Source organism: Anomaloglossus baeobatrachus, chromosome 2, assembly GCF_048569485.1.
Source record: "Anomaloglossus baeobatrachus isolate aAnoBae1 chromosome 2, aAnoBae1.hap1, whole genome shotgun sequence".
NCBI lineage: Eukaryota > Metazoa > Chordata > Amphibia > Anura > Aromobatidae > Anomaloglossus > Anomaloglossus baeobatrachus.
The window spans coordinates 218,884,359-218,902,401 of NC_134354.1; the positions used below are offsets into that span (position 1 = coordinate 218,884,359).

At 48.0% G+C, this 18,043-nt stretch overlaps 1 protein-coding gene across 5 annotated transcripts in view; it reads right to left on the reverse strand.

The window, feature by feature from the left end:
• Positions 1 to 1,730: 1,730 nt before the first annotated feature.
• Positions 1,731 to 18,043, reverse strand: part of CSDE1 (cold shock domain containing E1) — an 89,520-nt gene continuing 73,207 nt past the window's right edge. For all 5 annotated transcript variants that reach the window (XM_075335620.1, XM_075335618.1, XM_075335621.1 and 2 more), the window contains 4 exons: positions 12,468 to 12,646; positions 11,143 to 11,306; positions 9,325 to 9,457; positions 1,731 to 3,155 (listed from right to left, as the gene is read on the reverse strand). In XM_075335620.1, coding sequence (XP_075191735.1) covers positions 3,108 to 3,155; positions 9,325 to 9,457; positions 11,143 to 11,306; positions 12,468 to 12,646 — 524 coding nt within the window. In that variant the 3' untranslated portion in view covers positions 1,731 to 3,107. The remainder of the gene's footprint in view (positions 3,156 to 9,324; positions 9,458 to 11,142; positions 11,307 to 12,467; positions 12,647 to 18,043) is intronic.

The following is an 18,043-nucleotide window of genomic DNA, read 5'->3' on the forward strand; positions in this document are numbered from 1 at the left end:
AGAAAATATAATTAAGTTTACGTTCTTCTGACGTGTGTGACAAAGCAGTACATGAAATGGTTCAACTATTACTCTTTAACCCCTTCACTCCCAGCTGATTCTCAGGTTTTTTGCTCCCCTTCTGAGAGCTGTAACTAACTTTTTCTGTTAATCTTGCCATATAAGGGGTTGTTTTTGTGGGACGAGTTAAACTTTTAAATTAAACCAGGAGAGCAGGAGATCGTCACAGCAGGTAATGATCTCTTCTAACCTCCTGAAAGCAGCGCTAGTCATCCCCTGCAGTGACCTGGGCTGACCCATTGATGTTAGTTCAGGTCACTGCACTGCTCTCCCAGCCAATGGGAAACATTTTGTTCTTCATTGACTGGGACAGTGACTTTAGTATGGATCGTCGTGAGACCCCCTTATTGGATTACGCCGGACCCGGATTTGATTGTTCTTTTCAATAAATTGGTGGAGAGGGAATGTTTTTTCAAATAAAAAACTTTTTTTGTCTTTTTTTTTATTTACTGACTGGGTTTGTGATGTCAGGTATCTGATAGACGCATGACATCACTAACCCCAGGGCTTCATGCCAGGTGACATTACACATCTGGCATCAACCCCATATATTACCTCGTTTGCCACCGCACCAGGGCAATGGGATGAGTTAGGGCAAAGCGCCTGGATTGGCACGTCTAATGGATGCGCCACTTCTGGGGCGGCTGTGGCCTGCTATTTTTAGGCTGGGGAGTGTCCAATAACAGTGGACCTCTTTAGTCTGAATACCAGACCACAGCTGTCCGCTTTCCCTTAGCTGGTGATCCAATTTGGGGGGGACCCCACGATTTTTGTTTTAAATTATTTATTTAATGTAAAATAATAGCGTGGGGTGCCCTCTGTTTTGGATTACCATCCAAGGTAAAGCTGCCAGCTGGGGTTTGCAGGCTGCAGCAGTCTGCTTTACCCTAGCTGGCTACAAAAGCTAGGGGAAACCTCACGTCGTTTTTTTTTTTTTATTTATTTATTTTTTGGCTAAATACAAGGCTAAGCACCCTTTAGTGCCACATGAAAGTCACTAAAGTGTGCCAGCTTAGACTATACAGGGAGGTGGGATATTATATAGGTCTTTCTCATCGATTTATTCATCTTTCCCTCTATCCATTATCTGTCAGTCAATCTATCGATCTATCTATATTATTTATTGCAGTTACAGCATAAAAAAACGCAGGGACCAATCTGCGGAAAAACCGGCAAAAACGCACCAAAACCGCATGAGTTTTTCCCACGTTTTTTTACCGCAGATGCGGTAATCTTCAACTCCCAGAAGTTTCTCAAGAAATTTTCTTGAGAAAAATCACTTTTCTAGTGCGCACATAGCCTAAAGATTTACCGCGATCAACATTTAAAATGGTGTTGTCACATTTTGACAACGCCATTTAAAGGCTTTAAACATGTGCGCGGATCCTCACCGGCTGCCGGCAGGGATTGCACTATGGCCACTTAGGACGTAACTTTACTGCCGAAGTCGTTAAGGAATTAAGTCAGGTTTGACCTAAGATTTTTTTTTTTTTTTTTTTAAAATGTGGAATTTAGATCGGAGAAAAAAAAATACATTCAGCTTTATATATAAATTGTTGCATTCATCTGGCTGCACTTATACTATATAAATGGATAAACAGATAAGTTTTAAATTGAAAATTAGGTCAAGTCTCATTCTATTTTACCAAAAAGATGACATTACTTCAAAATTAATTGGTAAAACTTTATTCTATTTCATTTTTTTGCCATTAAACAGAAAAAAAAAAAATATCAGAGCCAAGTTTTGTTTTTACAAATGTAAGAAGTCTTCAACATAAGTTATCAGAAATCAAAAAGGGGGAACAAAAAAAAACAAAAACAAAAAACACAAAAGAAAAAAAGGTGTGGGAACAAAATGCCAATAAACTTCCATTAAGCCAGAAGAAAAGTTCTTGATCTTCCTGGTTAACACTTGGGAAATAAATTACCTAAACAGTAAGGTGAGGAGAAGAAAAAAAAAAAAAAAAAAAAAAAGGAAGAAGAAGAAGGACAGAAACAGACTACCCATTGTTGAATGAGCAGCCTTTTTCAGGTAGTGGCAAGTTTTAAAAAAAAAAAAAAAAAAAAAAAGAAGAGAAAAAAAGAAAATATCAAGTTTTTATTTACCTTGATGCATACAACAATGCAGTTAATAACCGTACGATGAACAGTTCCTGTAATCTCGTAGGAACAAAAAAAAAAAGAAAAAAAAAGAATAAACCACACAGTTCAGGCACATTTTATTCCTTTTGAATTTATACATTTCAAAGCTGCTATATCTTAGCAGCATGAAAAGGAAAAAAAAAAACTGCGTTTTCAAATCTTTTTTAAACTTCACACTGATGGCACATGTCACCTTTGTGGATATTTGCATTTCCAAAGTCACTTGCTTACGAAAAAAAAAGCAAATAAAATACTTTCAGATTCTAACAGCTTTCGTTCGTACATTTGAATTAAAATATTCAAATAGAGATATAAAAAAGAACAAACAAAAAAAACAACAAAAAAACGCAAGAGAGACATTTGGCTGTCATTAGATGAAGAAAAAGGAGTGGCTGAATAGAATATATTCCACCATTACTATGTGGTCCTCTGACAGATTGGAGGGGGGAAATAAAATCAAATGAAGTTTGAAACTATCGGAGGTAGAATATAAACTAAACAGTATCAAGTACAGAGTTTGGAAGGGTAAATGATTGGGGGCGGTGAAAAAAAAAATGATAATTTAAGATGCAAAACTCAAATCAAGCGTCTTAAAAAAGAAAAATCTAAGAACAAAAAAAAACAAAAAAAAAACAAACCACAAAAACAAAAAGGCTCCAACTTTACTCCTCACTTGCAAATGTGCAGAATTTAAAAAGGATTTGTTCAGGATTTCCCTGACGAGTGCAAGATGTTTTTTTTTTTTTTCTTCTTTTTAAAACTGATGTAACTCTTATAGAATACACTTTCTTGGGGATGCAAAGATTTTGCGCTTCAAAAATATCCCTCGATTTGATCATACTTGATTAGGTAATGTGCTTTACCAGATGGAAAAAAAAAAATCAAAGTAAAAAAAAACCAAAACTTTAGTCGATGACACCAGCTTGACGGATCTTTCGCTCTATGCCGAATCCCTGTGAAAGCAAAGAGAAAAAGCAATTGACTTAATGGGGGAAATAAAATAAATAAATAAAAAATAAATATATAAATATATAAGAATAAAAAAAAAAAAAAAAAAAAAAAACAAGATACAATATAAACCTTCATATTGTGTGAATAGTTTAGCTTCTCATATCAATAAATTACCATTTCGATATTTTTGCTGCTTTAAATGAGATCTCTTTGAAAATTGGCAAAGAAAAGAGAATTTTGTTTACTTACCGTAAATTCTTTTTCTTATAGTTCCGTATTGGGAGACCCAGACATTGGGTGTATAGCTTCTGCCTCCGGAGGACACACAAAGTACTACACTAAAAAGTGTAGCTCCTCCCTCTGAGCCTATACACCCCCTGGAGAACCAGATCTAGCCAGTTTAGTGCAAAAGCTGAAGGAGAATAGCCACCCACAAGTAAAAACAGAGCAAGAACCGGAACCACCGGAGACTCTGTCCACGACAACAGCCGGTGATAACACGCGGAACAAGAAACTGCCAACAGGCAACAGGGAGGGTGCTGGGTCTCCCAATACAGAACTATAAAAAAAAGAATTTACGGTAAGTAAACAAAATTCTCTTTTTCTTTATCGTTCCTATGGGAGACCCAGACATTGGGACGTCTCAAAGCAGTCCATGGGTGGGAATAAACAGAAAATCTAAGAAGTAGGCAGAACCTAACTTCACAAATGGGCGACAGCCGCCTGAAGGATGCGTCTGCCCAAGCTCGCATCTGCCGAAGCAGGAGCATGCACTTGGTAGTGCTTTGAAAAGGTATGCAGGCTAGTCCAAGTGGCAGCCTGACAGACTTGCTGAGCCGTAGCCTGGTGCCTGAAAGCCCAAGAGGCACCGACAGCTCTGGTCGAGCGTGCCTTGATCCCCGGCGGGGGAGGCACCTGAGAACACTGGTAGGCATCCGAAATGGTCGACCTAATCCAACGGGCTAAGGTCGGCTTAGAAGCAGAGAGGCCCTTACGCCGACCTGTGGTTAGCACAAAAAGAGAGGTGCACCGCCTAAGAGCAGCGGTGCGAGACACATAGATCCGGAGCGCCCGCACCAGATCCAGAGTATGCAACGCTTTTTCAAAGCGATGAACAGGAGCCGGACAAAAGGAAGGCAGGGTAATGTCCTGGTTAAGATGGAAAGGAGAAACCACCTTAGGGAGAAAGTCCGGAGTCGGACGGAGAACCACCTTGTCTTGATGAATAACCAAAAAAGGTGACTCCGAAGAGAGCACAGCCAAATCAGAGACTCTCCTGAGGGAAGTTATGGCCACTAGAAAGACCACTTTCTGTGAAAGACGAAACAAAGAAACCTCCCTAAGAGGCTCAAAGGGGGGTTTCTGCAAGGCCGTGAGGACCAAATTGAGGTCCCAGGGATCCAAGGGCCGCCGGTAAGGCGGAATGATGTGAGACGCGCCCTGCATGAAGGTGCGGACCTGAGCCAACCGGGCGATACGCCGCTGGAACAGCACTGACAGAGCCGAGACTTGTCCCTTGAGAGAATTGAGGGACAGTCCTAGCTGCAGACCGGACTGTAGAAAGGACAGAAGGGTCGGCAAGGAAAAAGGCCAAGGAGCATGGCCGGAAGAACGACACCAGGACAGGAACATTTTCCAAGTCCTGTGATAGATTTTGGCCGAGGAAGACTTCCGGGCCAGAGTCAGTGGAAATGACTTCAGGAGGAATACCAGAAGCCGTCAAGATCCAGGACTCAAGAGCCACGCCGTCAATCTGAGAGCCGCAGAATTCTGGCGGAAAAACGGACCTTGTGAGAGAAGGTCTGGACGGTCCGGAAGATGCCACGGCACCTCTACGGACAGATTGAGCAGGTCTGGGTACCAAGCTCGCCTGGGCCAGTCCGGAGCAATGAGGATGATCCGACGGCCCTCCATTCTGATCTTGCGCAGGACTCTGGGCAAGAGAGCTAGAGGGGGAAACACGTAGGACAGACGAAACTGGGACCAGTCTTGAACCAGAGCGTGCGCTGCGAAGGCCTGAGGATCGTGGGAGCGAGCCACGTAAATCGGAACCTTGTTGTTGTGACGTGATGCCATTAGGTCCACGTCCGGAGTGCCCCACTTGCGGCAGATTGACTGAAACACTGCCGAATGCAGGGACCACTCGCCACTGTCCACGGTTTGACGGCTGAGATAATCTGCCTCCCAGTTTTCCACGCCTGGGATGTGGACTGCGGATATGGTGGACTTGGAGTCCTCCGTCCATTGAAGGATACGTTGTACCTCCAACATTGTCAGGCGGCTGCGTGTCCCGCCTTGGTGATTGATGTATGTAGGCAACCGCAGTCGCGTTGTCTGACTGGACTCTGATGTGCTTGCCCGCCAATAGGTGGTGAAAAGCTAGGAGAGCCAGGAGCACGGCTCTGGTTTCCAGCACATTGATCGAAAGGGCTGACTCGGACGGAGTCCAAGTGCCCTGTGCTCGGTGGTGGAGACATACTGCTCCCTAGCCGGATAGACTGGCATCTGTGGTGAGGACCACCCAGGACGGAGCCAGGAAGGAGCGTCCCTGAGACAGAGAGAGGGGCCGAAGCCACCACTGAAGAGAGCTCCTGGTCTGTGGCGACAGAGCCACTAACCTGTGCAAGGAGGAAGGCCGCTTGTCCCAACAGCGGAGAATGTCCAGCTGCAGAGGACGCAGATGGAACTGGGCAAAGGGAACAGCCTCCATTGACGCCACCATCTGACCCAGCACCTGCATCAGGTGCCTGATGGAATAACGGCGGGGCCTCAGCAGAGAGCGCACCGCCAGTTGGAGGGACTGCTGTTTGCTCAAGGGCAACTTCACAAGTGCCGGCAGAGTCTCGAACTGCATCCCTAGGTACGTGAGCCTCTGGGTCGGAGCCAGAGTGGATTTGGGCAGATTGACCAGCCACCCGAATTGGGCTAGAGTGGCGAGAGTGAGCGAGACACTCCGCTGACAGTCTGCGCTGGATGAAGCCTTGACTAGAAGGTCGTCCAGGTAAGGAATCACTGCCAACCCCTGGAGGTGCAGAACCGCAATCACTGCTGCCATGACCTTGGTGAATACCCGAGGGGCCGTGGCTAACCCGAAGGGGAGAGCCACGAATTGGAAATGTTCCTCTCCGATTGCAAAACGTAGCCAACGCTGGTGAGAAACTGCAATTGGCACATGCAGATAGGCATCTCTGATGTCGATGGATGCCAGGAAATCCCCTTGGGTCATTGAGGCAATGACTGACCGCAGAAATTCCATGCGAAAATGCCGCACCTGAACAGGCTTGTTGAGAAGCTTGAGATTCAGGATGGGCCGGAAGGAACCATCCTTTTTGGGGACTAGGAAGAGATTTGAGTAGAAACCTCTGAACCGTTCCCGGGCGGTAACCGGTACAATTACTCCGTTGGCCTGCAAGGATGCCACAGCCTGAGAGAAGGCGGCGGCCTTGGAACAGGGGGGAGTTGACAAAAAAAATCTGTTTGGCGGGCTGGAAGAGAATTCTATCCTGTAGCCGTGGGAAATGACATCCCGCACCCACTGATCGGAGACGTGTTGAAACCACGCGTCGCCAAAGTGGGAGAGCCTGCCACCGACTAAGGACGGTGCTGGCGCGGACAGATAGTCAAGAGGAGGCTGCCTTAGTGGCAGCAGCTCCTGCGGTCTTCTGTGGACGCGCCTTTGTGCGCCAGTTGGATTTTTGGGCCTTGGCTGAGTTAGTGGACGAGGCCGAGGGCTTAGAGGACGACCAGTTGGACGAACGAAAGGAACGAAACCTCGACTGGTTCCTACCCTGGACAGGTTTCCTGGTTTTGGTTTGTGGCATGGAAGTACTCTTCCCGCCAGTAGCTTCCTTAATAATTTCATCCAGTTGTTCACCGAATAGCCTGGACCCAGCAAAAGGGAGCCCAGCAAGGTACTTCTTTGAAGAAGCATCTGCCTTCCACTCTCGAAGCCACAAGATCCTGCGGATAGCGAGGGAATTAGCCGAAGCCACCGCAGTGCGGTGAGAAGCCTCCAGCATGGCAGACATGGCATAGGATGAAAAAGCGGAAGCTTGGGAAGTTAAGGCAACCATTTCGGGCATAGATTCCCTGGCGAGGGAATGCATCTCCTCTAGAGAAGCAGAGATGGCTTTGAGAGCCCACACTGCTGCAAAAGATGGGGAGAACGAGGCCCCTGCCGCCTCATATACAGATTTGGCCAGAAGGTCGACCTGGCGGTCAGTGGAATCCTTAAGGGAGGTGCCATCAGCCACCGACAACGGTCCGGGCTGAGAATCTAGACACCGGGGGGTCTACCTTTGGTGAATGAGCCCACTCCTTGACCACCTCAGGTGGAAATGGAAACCGGTCATCAGAACTACGCTTTGGGAAGAGTTTGTCAGGACAGGCCCTAGGCTTGGTCACAGCGGCCTGAAAACTAGAGTGGTTAAAGAACACACTCTTTGTCCTCTTAGGAGAGGTAAACTGGTGCTTTTCTGCCAGAGAGGGTTGCTCCTCTGATACTGGCGGATTGAGGTCCAGTACGGATTTAATGGACGCAATCAAATCACTAACATCTGAGTCACTTTCGGACAGATCAATGGGGCACATGGAGGTAGCTTCCGAGCCCCCTGTAAAGGCATCCTCCTCGTCCCGCGAGTCAGCTTCTGAAACAGAGCCGCGGGACGAGGAAGGGGAGGGAGCCCTACGTCTCCTCTTAGGAGGACGGGGTCTGGGACCAGATGAAGAATCCTCTGTGAGCTCTGCTGAGAGAGCCCTAGCAGCAGAGGCACCCTGTGAAGGGGGCTGATGCATGTTCAGCAAAGTCCGGGACAGCTGTCCCATGGAGTCGGCAAAGGACTGGGTGATTGACCTAGATAGGGATTCTACCCAAGCCGGGGGTTCAGCCACAGGAGCCGGAGCAGCCGGAGAGACCACTGTGGGTGCGATTCCAGGCTGAGGCATTGTCAGGTTAGAGCAGGCATCACAATGTGGATATGTGCTCGGCTCAGGCAGTATGAGCTTACATGCAGTGCATACTGACTATAGCTTTGGAGCCTTGCTCCTCGTGTGAGACATGCTGCTGAAGGGGGGGCTCTGCCAGAGTGACCCCCAGAGAGTATATACAGAGGCCCACAACCAGAGGTTGTGGCTTACCAGACCGCTGGAGCGGTGTTGTGTGCCCTCCAGATCCCAAAGCCCGGACCCCCAAGCACCTCAGCAGGGATGCTGCAGCCAGTGCTGATCGCAGAGAAAACGCTGATAAAATGGCGCCGGAGCGAGGAGAGGGGGCGGGACCAACTCTGAGAGCGGGATCTGGAGGGCCAAAAAGACTTACAGGGGAGGAGACATGTACCCAGTGAGGAGTGTCTCTCCCCTGTGTAGAACGGCCGCTGGGCGGAGCCGCACTGTCCCTCTGCATGAATGACATGCGAGGGCAGTGAAACCGAAAGTAGGCCTCCGGCGAAGCCGGGGCCTAAATTTGAGCGGTGCGGCCGGCGCGCAGGCACCATCGGCGCGGTTCTCAGGCGACAGCCAGAGAACCGGCCGGAAATGTCAGAAAACTCACTCAGCACACTCTCCCACCATAATAAAGTACAGGGACCCCCAGAATATAAACGGCTCAGGTACTTAGCTTGCTGAGACGCAGGGTTCCAAGTCCCTGGGGATGAGTGCTCCGTCCAGCAGGATCCTGAAGGGCTGCGGATGGAGACCGGTCTCCTGCAAAGCATGGAGAACCGTGCTGGCTCCCACTTCAAGCCAGAGCCCGAGGGATGGTGAAGGAGCGCGGCATGTAAGGCTCCAGCCTTGGAATCAACCTTAACAGCACCGCCGACACAGTGGGGTGAGAAGGGACATGCCGGGGGTCCAGACTTGGACCCGCTTTTCTTCAAACTCTTTCCAAAAATTAAAAATCAGATGAGAATGCATGTGTGGATGTATGCCTCGAACACAAAGCAATGAACTGGCTAGATCTGGTTCTCCAGGGGGTGTATAGGCTCAGAAGGAGGAGCTACACTTTTTAGTGTAGTACTTTGTGTGTCCTCCGGAGGCAGAAGCTATACACCCAATGTCTGAGTCTCCCATAGGAACGATAAAGAAATTAAAAAGTTTAAATAGGTCTTTCAGATCTTAATTCATGAAAAACAAACAAAAATAAACCAAACAAGCAAAAAACCCTCTAGAACTTGCCTTTGTGTTATCTGGGCCTCTTGGCTGACGCACGACCATGAGACGGGGTGCACTGGCATCATCTAATGTTATGCTCTTCAGACGACTCACTAATCTATCTGGGCGAGGAGCTGCCACCAGTTCCGGGCCTTTACTGCAAGAGGATGACAAAATATTCAGGGGTTTAATTATGCGACTAGAGACCAAAAGTTTTAAAGTGACTGTCAAGCTGCGCGCACATCAGCGGTATTCTGCCGCAATGCCGGATCCGTAAGAAATGTGGTACAGTTGAATACAGTGGAATCGCGGCTGCCACATGTGACCTTCTCTTGCCGCGATTCCAGTGTATTGAACTGTACCGCAATTCTGACGGATCCGCCATTGCGGCAGAATACCACTGATGTGAAACCCGCCTTAGCAGGTTTTTGCTATGTAATCCAACAGCAACATGATGTAGGGTGAGAGACCTCTACTCCAGCAATACAATACTTTATTTACTGAGTGCAGCAGTGGGGAGACGCTCACTTTTCTTTGCTGCAGATTTAGTAGAGCTCAGAATGCTGAGCCCTGTAACCTCGCTGACCCCACCGATTGGCAGCTTTAGGCTATGCGCGCACGCTGCGGATTTACTGCAGAAAATATTAAACATTTTCTGCAGTCATTCACCAGCAAAACCTATGGGTATATATAAAAAAAAACAAAAAAAAAAACAAAAAAAAAACTGTGCGCACAATGCGTTTTTTTTATACCTGCGCATTTTCCGCTGCAGAATTAATGTGCATTTCACTTCTTTTCCGCAGGTACCTGTGCTTTTTGCCATAGATAATACCCGCAGGGATCAACCTGCGTAAAAAACGCGACAAATCCGCTTGTGGATTTCGTTGCGTTTTTTTACCGCAGGTGCGGGATTCTTTCAGAGGGTCCAGTTTTTGTTTAAGAAAAAGGTCAATTTCTAGTGCACATATGGCCTTAATGTGTACAATGTATTGTGACAGAGTTGCTAATCAGTGCTGGTGGTGTGGCTGGACCATGAGGCCAATTGTCATCTAATGATAACCTCCTGGTCATAAAACAACTGATTTTATTTAATCATCAAAACACAGCCCAGAAGGTAAAAGCAAAAACCTGCTGACATTGCCTATAAACCGTTAATGACACCCAAGCATACACTGAGAAATTCTAAAATTGCATGTAACTTTGTCCTTGCCATTTCATCCAGTGAACGCTAATATTGCTTCCACCAACTGTAAGATGTATACAGAAGACCCCCTGGATGACTTGTAGGTTAAAAGATCACCTTAAGGGGGTTACACTGGGCTGTAATGTCAGACCTTACACATGGGTTCCCAGGTCTAAAGAGGTAGTACTCGAGGATAATCATGAACGCCTTTCAGGATTATCTTGCCATGTAAACAGGCTGCCAATCACCCTATAATACAGAAAGACGCTTGTTCAGTGGATGAAGTGATCTTTTGTGCAGCATAGATAATAGTTCTTGGCAACGCATCATCCTGTGTAAACCGGACTCACACTACCGAGAATTATGGCAGTCCATGTGCACCGAGCGATCTAGTATCGATCATCCAGTGCACACCATTTACTTTGGTACAACTGTTCACACAGGCATAAGGCTAGGTTCGCACACTGCGTCTTTTTGACGCTGCGTTTGTGCGTTTTTGGCAGCTAAAAACGCACAAAAACGCACCTACGTCAAAAAAACGCATCAAAAAACGCACTGTGCGCACATAGCCTTACTGCTCAGCCGTCGTACTGCGCCGCCGGTCAGCTCATGGAATGGCCCTTTTCTTTAATAATCCTGTAGGACTTCTGAGAATTTACCTGATTAGTGTAACATTACAACCACTGCACTTCCCAGTCCTCTGATTTAGTATAACGGAGAACTCCACCTCGTCCCCCGCCTGCAGCTCCACTCCATCCTGGATCTCTTTTACATGGAAGAAGAGTTTCTTGCTGTCACCAATTTCATAATTAATGAACCCAAACTGGAAAAAAAGAAAAAAAAAAAAAAACGTCAAAACTGCATTAATGCCTCATTCCGGCGTTCAATAACATAGTTTATTGCTAGCATTTCTGTTCTCCTTCCTTTGTAAGCTACGGCTATGCGGGCAGGGTCCTCTGTCACTGATGTGTTTATACTGATTTTACATTATTGTTGGCCATAGTTCTGCATTATAAACACAGTATTCACATGTGCCCTGGTATTAAGGGCAGTATAAAATAATGATTCCAGAAAGCTCTATGTTAGGCCCTCTTCACATGTCTGTGATTCCAGTACATAGGACATCCATTTTCATACATACCGGAGACACGGACATACACAAACCCATTAAAATCAATGGGTCTGCGCATACATCAGTGTTTTTTCACAGACGTGTCTGTGTGGTGCACACGCGTGTCCGTGTGTTCTACATGTAGACAAGTCCGTTTTTTTGTTTTGTTTTTTTTTATACCGGCAGCACTGATGTCACACGGATCACATCAGTATGTGGTCAGTGTGACACGAACCGGACAAAACACATCTTTTTGAAATAAAAAGGATTTTCTATACTCGCCTGTCTCCAGCGCTGCTGTCACTTATGTCCAGGCCGCTCATTATGCTCATGAATATTCACTGCATCGCGGATCCAGAAGCAGCAGAGCCGGAGACATCAGCACAGAGGATTGCAGTGCCAGGGACAGGCGAGTAAAAAGTTCCTGATCTCCATGTGCCATCATGTATAGCACACAAAGAACACGTGTGCCAAAATCAGGACACATGGATGGCCATTCGCATCTTCAACACTGACCGTGAAGAACGTGTGTTTTTACTACGAATGTGTGAAGAAGGCCTTATGTCCCATATAACCAACATCAAAAACTCACAAACGCCTCCAAGCCATCAATCTGCAAAGCACTAAAAAGAGCCTTTGTGCTGTGGAACAGCAAGTGACAGCTGAAGGCAACTAATTAAACAGGCAAAGAGCCATGGCTACTAAATGGTAGATAATTCTTTATAACCCAGGAGTAAAATACAGTTCCTGTCCGTCTAAACAGCGAGTTTAACTAGTTAGTTAAAAACCCATTAATGTTATACACTACTGCAACTACATAGACTAAAAAGACTGGTGCCTAATGAGATTCTGGATGGAGAGAAAAGTCTTCACCTGATCTTTAACACACTCGACAGTGCCGCGGCGGAGTGGCTCGATGTTGCAGGCCATGGTCTGCCCATTCTGGCTTAGAACATAAAACTGGAACTTGACAGTTTCTCCTTTCTGCAGACAATCGGCTTTATTTACCATTCCCACGATGCCAAAGGGAAAAAGGCGTCCTTTCATGCTACCTGAGGCCAGAAGAAAAAGATGTGTGAAATCGGTAGAATAGTTTAGTAGGCAGCAAACCGCTGTTAAGACAACATTACAGTTCTGCTAAAAAGGAGCTTATCTCATGAGATGACCAGTCATTTTTTTGCTTCATTGATAGAAGAAATGTGTAATGGGCCTCGCAGGGGGCATGTCTGGAAATACAGTACAAGTAGGCCGATTTTTCTCCCCACAATGTTTTAACCCCTCTCCAGACAAGGAGAATTTCCATTTACGTTTTTTTCCTCTTCTTCCAAGGGCCATAAGTTCACATTTTCAGTAAACAGACATGTGGGTTTTTTTTTTTTTTTTTAAGAGTTTTTCAAAAAGGACATTACCACACAGCGTAATGGGGGAAAACATAAAAAATGCAAGTGTGGTAAAATTGGGGGGGGTACAGGAGAATATTTAATAAGTTGCCATTTTCTGAGACCCATATTTTTTTTTGTCAGGGTGAGCAAACATTTTTATTGATATTTTATTTTGGGATAAAATATGGCATTTTAATCACTTAAAAAAATTAATTGTAGCCATGATTTTTTTTGTTAAAGGGGTTATTTTTATATAATGAAAGATCAGACTCTTAAGGGCTCAGAGATATATAGATATACACACACACACACACACACACACACACACACACACACACACACACACACACATACATACATACATACATACATACATACACTAGAAAAAGAGAATTTTGTTTACTTACCGTAAATTCTTTTTCTTATAGTTCCGTCATGGGAGACCCAGACCATGGGTGTATAGCTACTGCCTCCGGAGGACACACAAAGTTACTACACTCAAAACGTGTAGCTCCTCCCTCCTAGCATATACACCCCCTGCTAGCCAGTCCTAGCCAGTTTAGTGCAAAAGCTGAAGGAGGACATCCACCCACAAGTAGAGATAGAGTAAAACCCGGAATAACCGGAGCCTCTGTCTACAACAACAGCCGGTGAAGACACACGGAACAAGAAACTTGCCAACAGGCAATAGGGAGGGTGCTGGGTCTCCCATGACGGAACTATAAGAAAAAGAATTTACGGTAAGTAAACAAAATTCTCTTTTTCTTTATCGTTCCTATGGGAGACCCAGACCATGGGACGTCCCAAAGCAGTCCATGGGTGGGAATAAACAGACAACTGAGAAGCAGGAAAACCCAACTTCACAAATGGGCGACAGACACCTGAAAGATGCGTCTGCCGAAGCCCGCGTCTGCCAAAGCAAGAGCATGCCTTGGATAGAGCTTCGAAAAAGTATGCAGACTAATTCGAGCTGCCGTCTGACAGACCTACTGAGCCGTAGCCTGAAAGCCGAAAAGGCACCGACAGGTCTGATCAAATGTGCTCTGATCCCCAGCGGGGAAGGCACTTGAGTACACTTTTAGGCCTCGGAAATGGCCGACCTAAGCTAACGAACAAGGGTCGGCTTAGATGCAGAGAGACCGCTATGCTGACTAGCAGTCAGTACTAGAGAGAGGTGCACCGCCTAATAACGGCGGTGCGAGACACCTAGATCCGGGGCGCCCGCACCAGATCCAGGATATGCAACGCTTTCTCAAGCGATGAAGAGGAGCCGGACAAAAGGAAGGCAGGAAAATTGCCCCGGATAAGGTGGAAGCAGTAACCACCTTAGGGAAAAAAGTCCAGAGTCGGACGGAGACCACCTTGTCTTGATGCAAAAGACCAAAAAAGGGGGTGACTCAGAGAGAGTGCAGCCAGAACTCCCTGGCAGGAAATTATAGCCACTAGAAAGACTACTTTCTGTGAAAGATGAAACAAAGAAACCTCCCTAAGAAGCGCAAAGGGGGGGTTCCGGGAACCAGGAGGACCGGATTAAGGTCCCAGGGCTCCATAGACCGCCGGAAAGGCGGAATGATGTGAGACGCGCCCTTAAAGGAGCGCACCGGAGCCAGCCGGACGATACGCCGCTGGCACATACAGACAGAACGGAGACCTGTCCCTTAATGAGGGATAGTCCTAGCTGTAGACCGGACTGTGGAAGGGACAGGAGGGTCGGCAAGGCTAAAAAGGTCCAAGGACACCTTGGAGCTCGAGTCATAGCGGAGATGACTTCAGGAAGGATACCAGAAGTCGCCAAGATCCAGGACTCAATAGCTACGCCGTCAATCCGAGAATCCAGAATTCTGACGGAAAAAAACGGACCTTCTGAGAAAAGGTCTGGACGGACAGGAAGATGCCATGGCAATCCAACGGACAGAAAGAGCAGGTCAGGATACGAAGCCTGCCTGGGTCAGTCTGTAAGAGAATGACCCGACGGCCCCCTTCCCTGATCTTGTGCAGGGCTCTGGGCAAGAGGTAGAGACGAAGCTGGGATCAAACATGAACCAGTGTGTCTACCGCAAAACCTGAGGATTGTGGACCACGGTTGGACAGCTGAAATAATCTGCCCGCAGTTTTGACATCTAGGATGTGGGCTGCGGATACGGTGGACTAGGAGTCCCTTGTCCAGTGAAGAATGTTGAGGCGCCAAGATTGCCAGGCGGCTGAGTGTCCCGATCTGGAAATTGATGTAGGAAAACGCTGTAACGTTATCCGACTGAACTCGAATGTGCCTAGCCGCCAACAAATGGTGAAGGCTTAGAGAGCTAGAATACAGCTCTGATTTCTAGCCCATTGATCTAGAGGGCTGATTCGGACAGAGTCCAAGCGCCCTGCGCTCCGCGGTGGAGATATAATGCTCCCAAGGCGGAAAGACCAGCACCCTGGTGAGAATCACCTGGGACGGGGCCAGGAAGGAGCGTCCCTGAGACAGAGTGGTCGAAACCACCCCTGAAAACGAGCCCCAGGTCAGTGGCAAAGCCACCACCCCGTGGAAGGAGGGAGTTCGCGTGTACAGCGGACAACATCCAGTCTCAGAGGGCACAGGAGAAACTGGGCAAGGAATCGCTTCCATTGACGCCGTCTGACCAGCACCTGTATTTGGTGTCTGATAGAACGACGTCGACCGCCAGCGGAGGGACTACTTATCGACTAAGAGCGGCTTCACAAGAGCCGACAGTCTCGAATTGCGTCCTTGAGAGCCTCTGGTTCGAAGTCAGAGTGGACTTGAACAGAATGACAAGCCACCCGAATAGGTTAGAGTGGCGAGAGTAAGCGAAATACTCTGCTAAGAGTCTGCACTGGATGAAGGCCTGAGAAGAAGGCCGTCTAGGGCAAACGATCACTGTCAATCCCTAGGGGTGCAGGACCCTAATCACAGCAGCCGCAATGAGAATACTCGAGGGGCCGTGGCCAACCCCAAGGGAAGAGCCACGAATTGGACCGCTCTGATGGCAAAACGCAGTCAACGCTGGTGTGAAACTGCGATTGACCGTTGCAGAAAAGCATCTCTGATGCCGAAGGCTGCGAGGGAATCTCCCTTGGGTTCTTGATTGATCCGGTGAAAAAAAAAACACACGGAACAAGACCGAGACTCCATGTGAAAACGCCACACCTGACCATGCTTGAAAAGCTAAAGATCCAGGTCGGAAGGCACCGCCCTCTTCGGGGACCAGAAATAGATTTAAACAAAAATCTCAGAACCGTTCCCAGTCGGGATTCGGTACAATTACTCCATTGGCCTGCAAGAAATGCCACGGCTTATGAGAAGGCGGCGGCCTTGGAGCCGGGAGGAGGTAACAGAAAAAAATCTGTTTGGCGGGTGGACAGAACTCCATCCTGTAGCCATGGGAGATATAATCCCGCCCCCACTGAACGGAGACGTGTTAGAACCATACGTCGCCAAGTGGAGAGAGCCTGCCATTGACTAGGAGGAGGTTGGCGTGGCTAGATAGCTCGGAGGAAGCTGACTAAGTGGCAGCATCTCCTGCGGTCTTCTGAAGACGCAGCTTCAAGCCAATTGGTTCTATGAACCTAGGCCGAGCTAGAGGACGATCAGATGGAGGAACGGAAACCACCGAAACCTCAACTGATTCCTGCCCTGGACAGGTTCCCTGGTTTACGTTTGTGGCAAGGAAGAACTCTCCCCGCCAAGAGCTTCCTAAATTTCATCCAGTCGGTTCCGAAGAGACTGGTCCCACCAAAGAGGAGCCCAGCAAGGAACCTCTATAGAGGCATCTGCCCTCCATTTCCGAAGCCACAGGAGCCTGCGGACAGCGAGGAAAGTAGCCAAGACCACCGCCGTGCGGTGTCCAGCATGGCAGACCTAGGCAGAGGATGAAAAGACTGAAGTCTGGAAGTTCAGGCAACCGTTTTGGGCATAGGGTCCCTGTGAGGGAATGCATCTCCTCTGAGGAGCCATCAGCCACTGACATAATGGTCCGGGCAGAGCCACCTGAGGTGAATGAGCCCACTTCTTGACCACTATTGGTGGACAGGGGAAACACAGTCCTCAGAATCACGCTTCATGGGAAGCGACTGTCAGAGCGGACCCTGGGCTGGTCACAGGGACCTGAAAACCGGAGTGGTTAAGGAACACACGTTGTGTTCACCTAGATAAGGTAACTCCGGCGGATTGAGGTCCAGTACAAAATTAATGTACCGTGGGATCCTTATAGAGGTGCCGTCAGCCACTGATACAACTATCCGGGCTGAAAGTCTAGACACCGGAGTGGCCACCCTTGGCGAATGAGTACACTCCTTGACCACCTCTGATGGGAGGGGGAGACAGGCAGCAGAACCCCGTTGTGGGATCTGCAGGACAGGCTGTGGGCTTGGACGCCTGAAAACTGGAGTGGTTAAGGAACACACTCCTCGTCTTGTTAAAGGTATACTGATGCCTTACTGCCAGCGGGGAATACTCCCCTGATACAGGCGGATGGAGGTCCAATACAAGTATAATGGACGCAATCCAATCAGTCGCATCCGCGTCACCTACGGACGGATCAAAGTACCTAAAGTAGCGTCCGTGACATCCTCCTCGTCCAATGAGTCAGCTCGTAATCGGAGCTGCGGGACGGGGAGGACAGGGGACCCTGCGTCTCCCTGTCAGGAGGACGGGGTCTGAGAGCTTTGCTGAGCGAGCAGAAAACGCCCTGAGAAGGGGGCTGCATGCTCAGCAGATGCCGGGACAGGCCGACCCCTGGAAAAAAGATTCCCCCAGGGGTCAGCCATCGACCGGAGCAGCTGGAGGGACCCTGAATGAGCCTCCAAGCTGAGGGGCCACAGTGGTTATGAGCTCGGTACAGCCGTACGAGACTACCAGCAGTGGATACCAAAAACAGCCTGCAGCCTCGCTCTGTGAGACATGCTGCAGAGGTGGGGGGCTATTTCTAGAATGTCTAGAATACCCAAGACAGGGGTCAGCCTGGGGAGACTCCAGGCAGAGGCACCACATAAGGACCATTACAGTGTGGGTCCGTGCCGGTTCAGGCAATATGAGTTTACATGCAGAACATGTAGTATACAGCC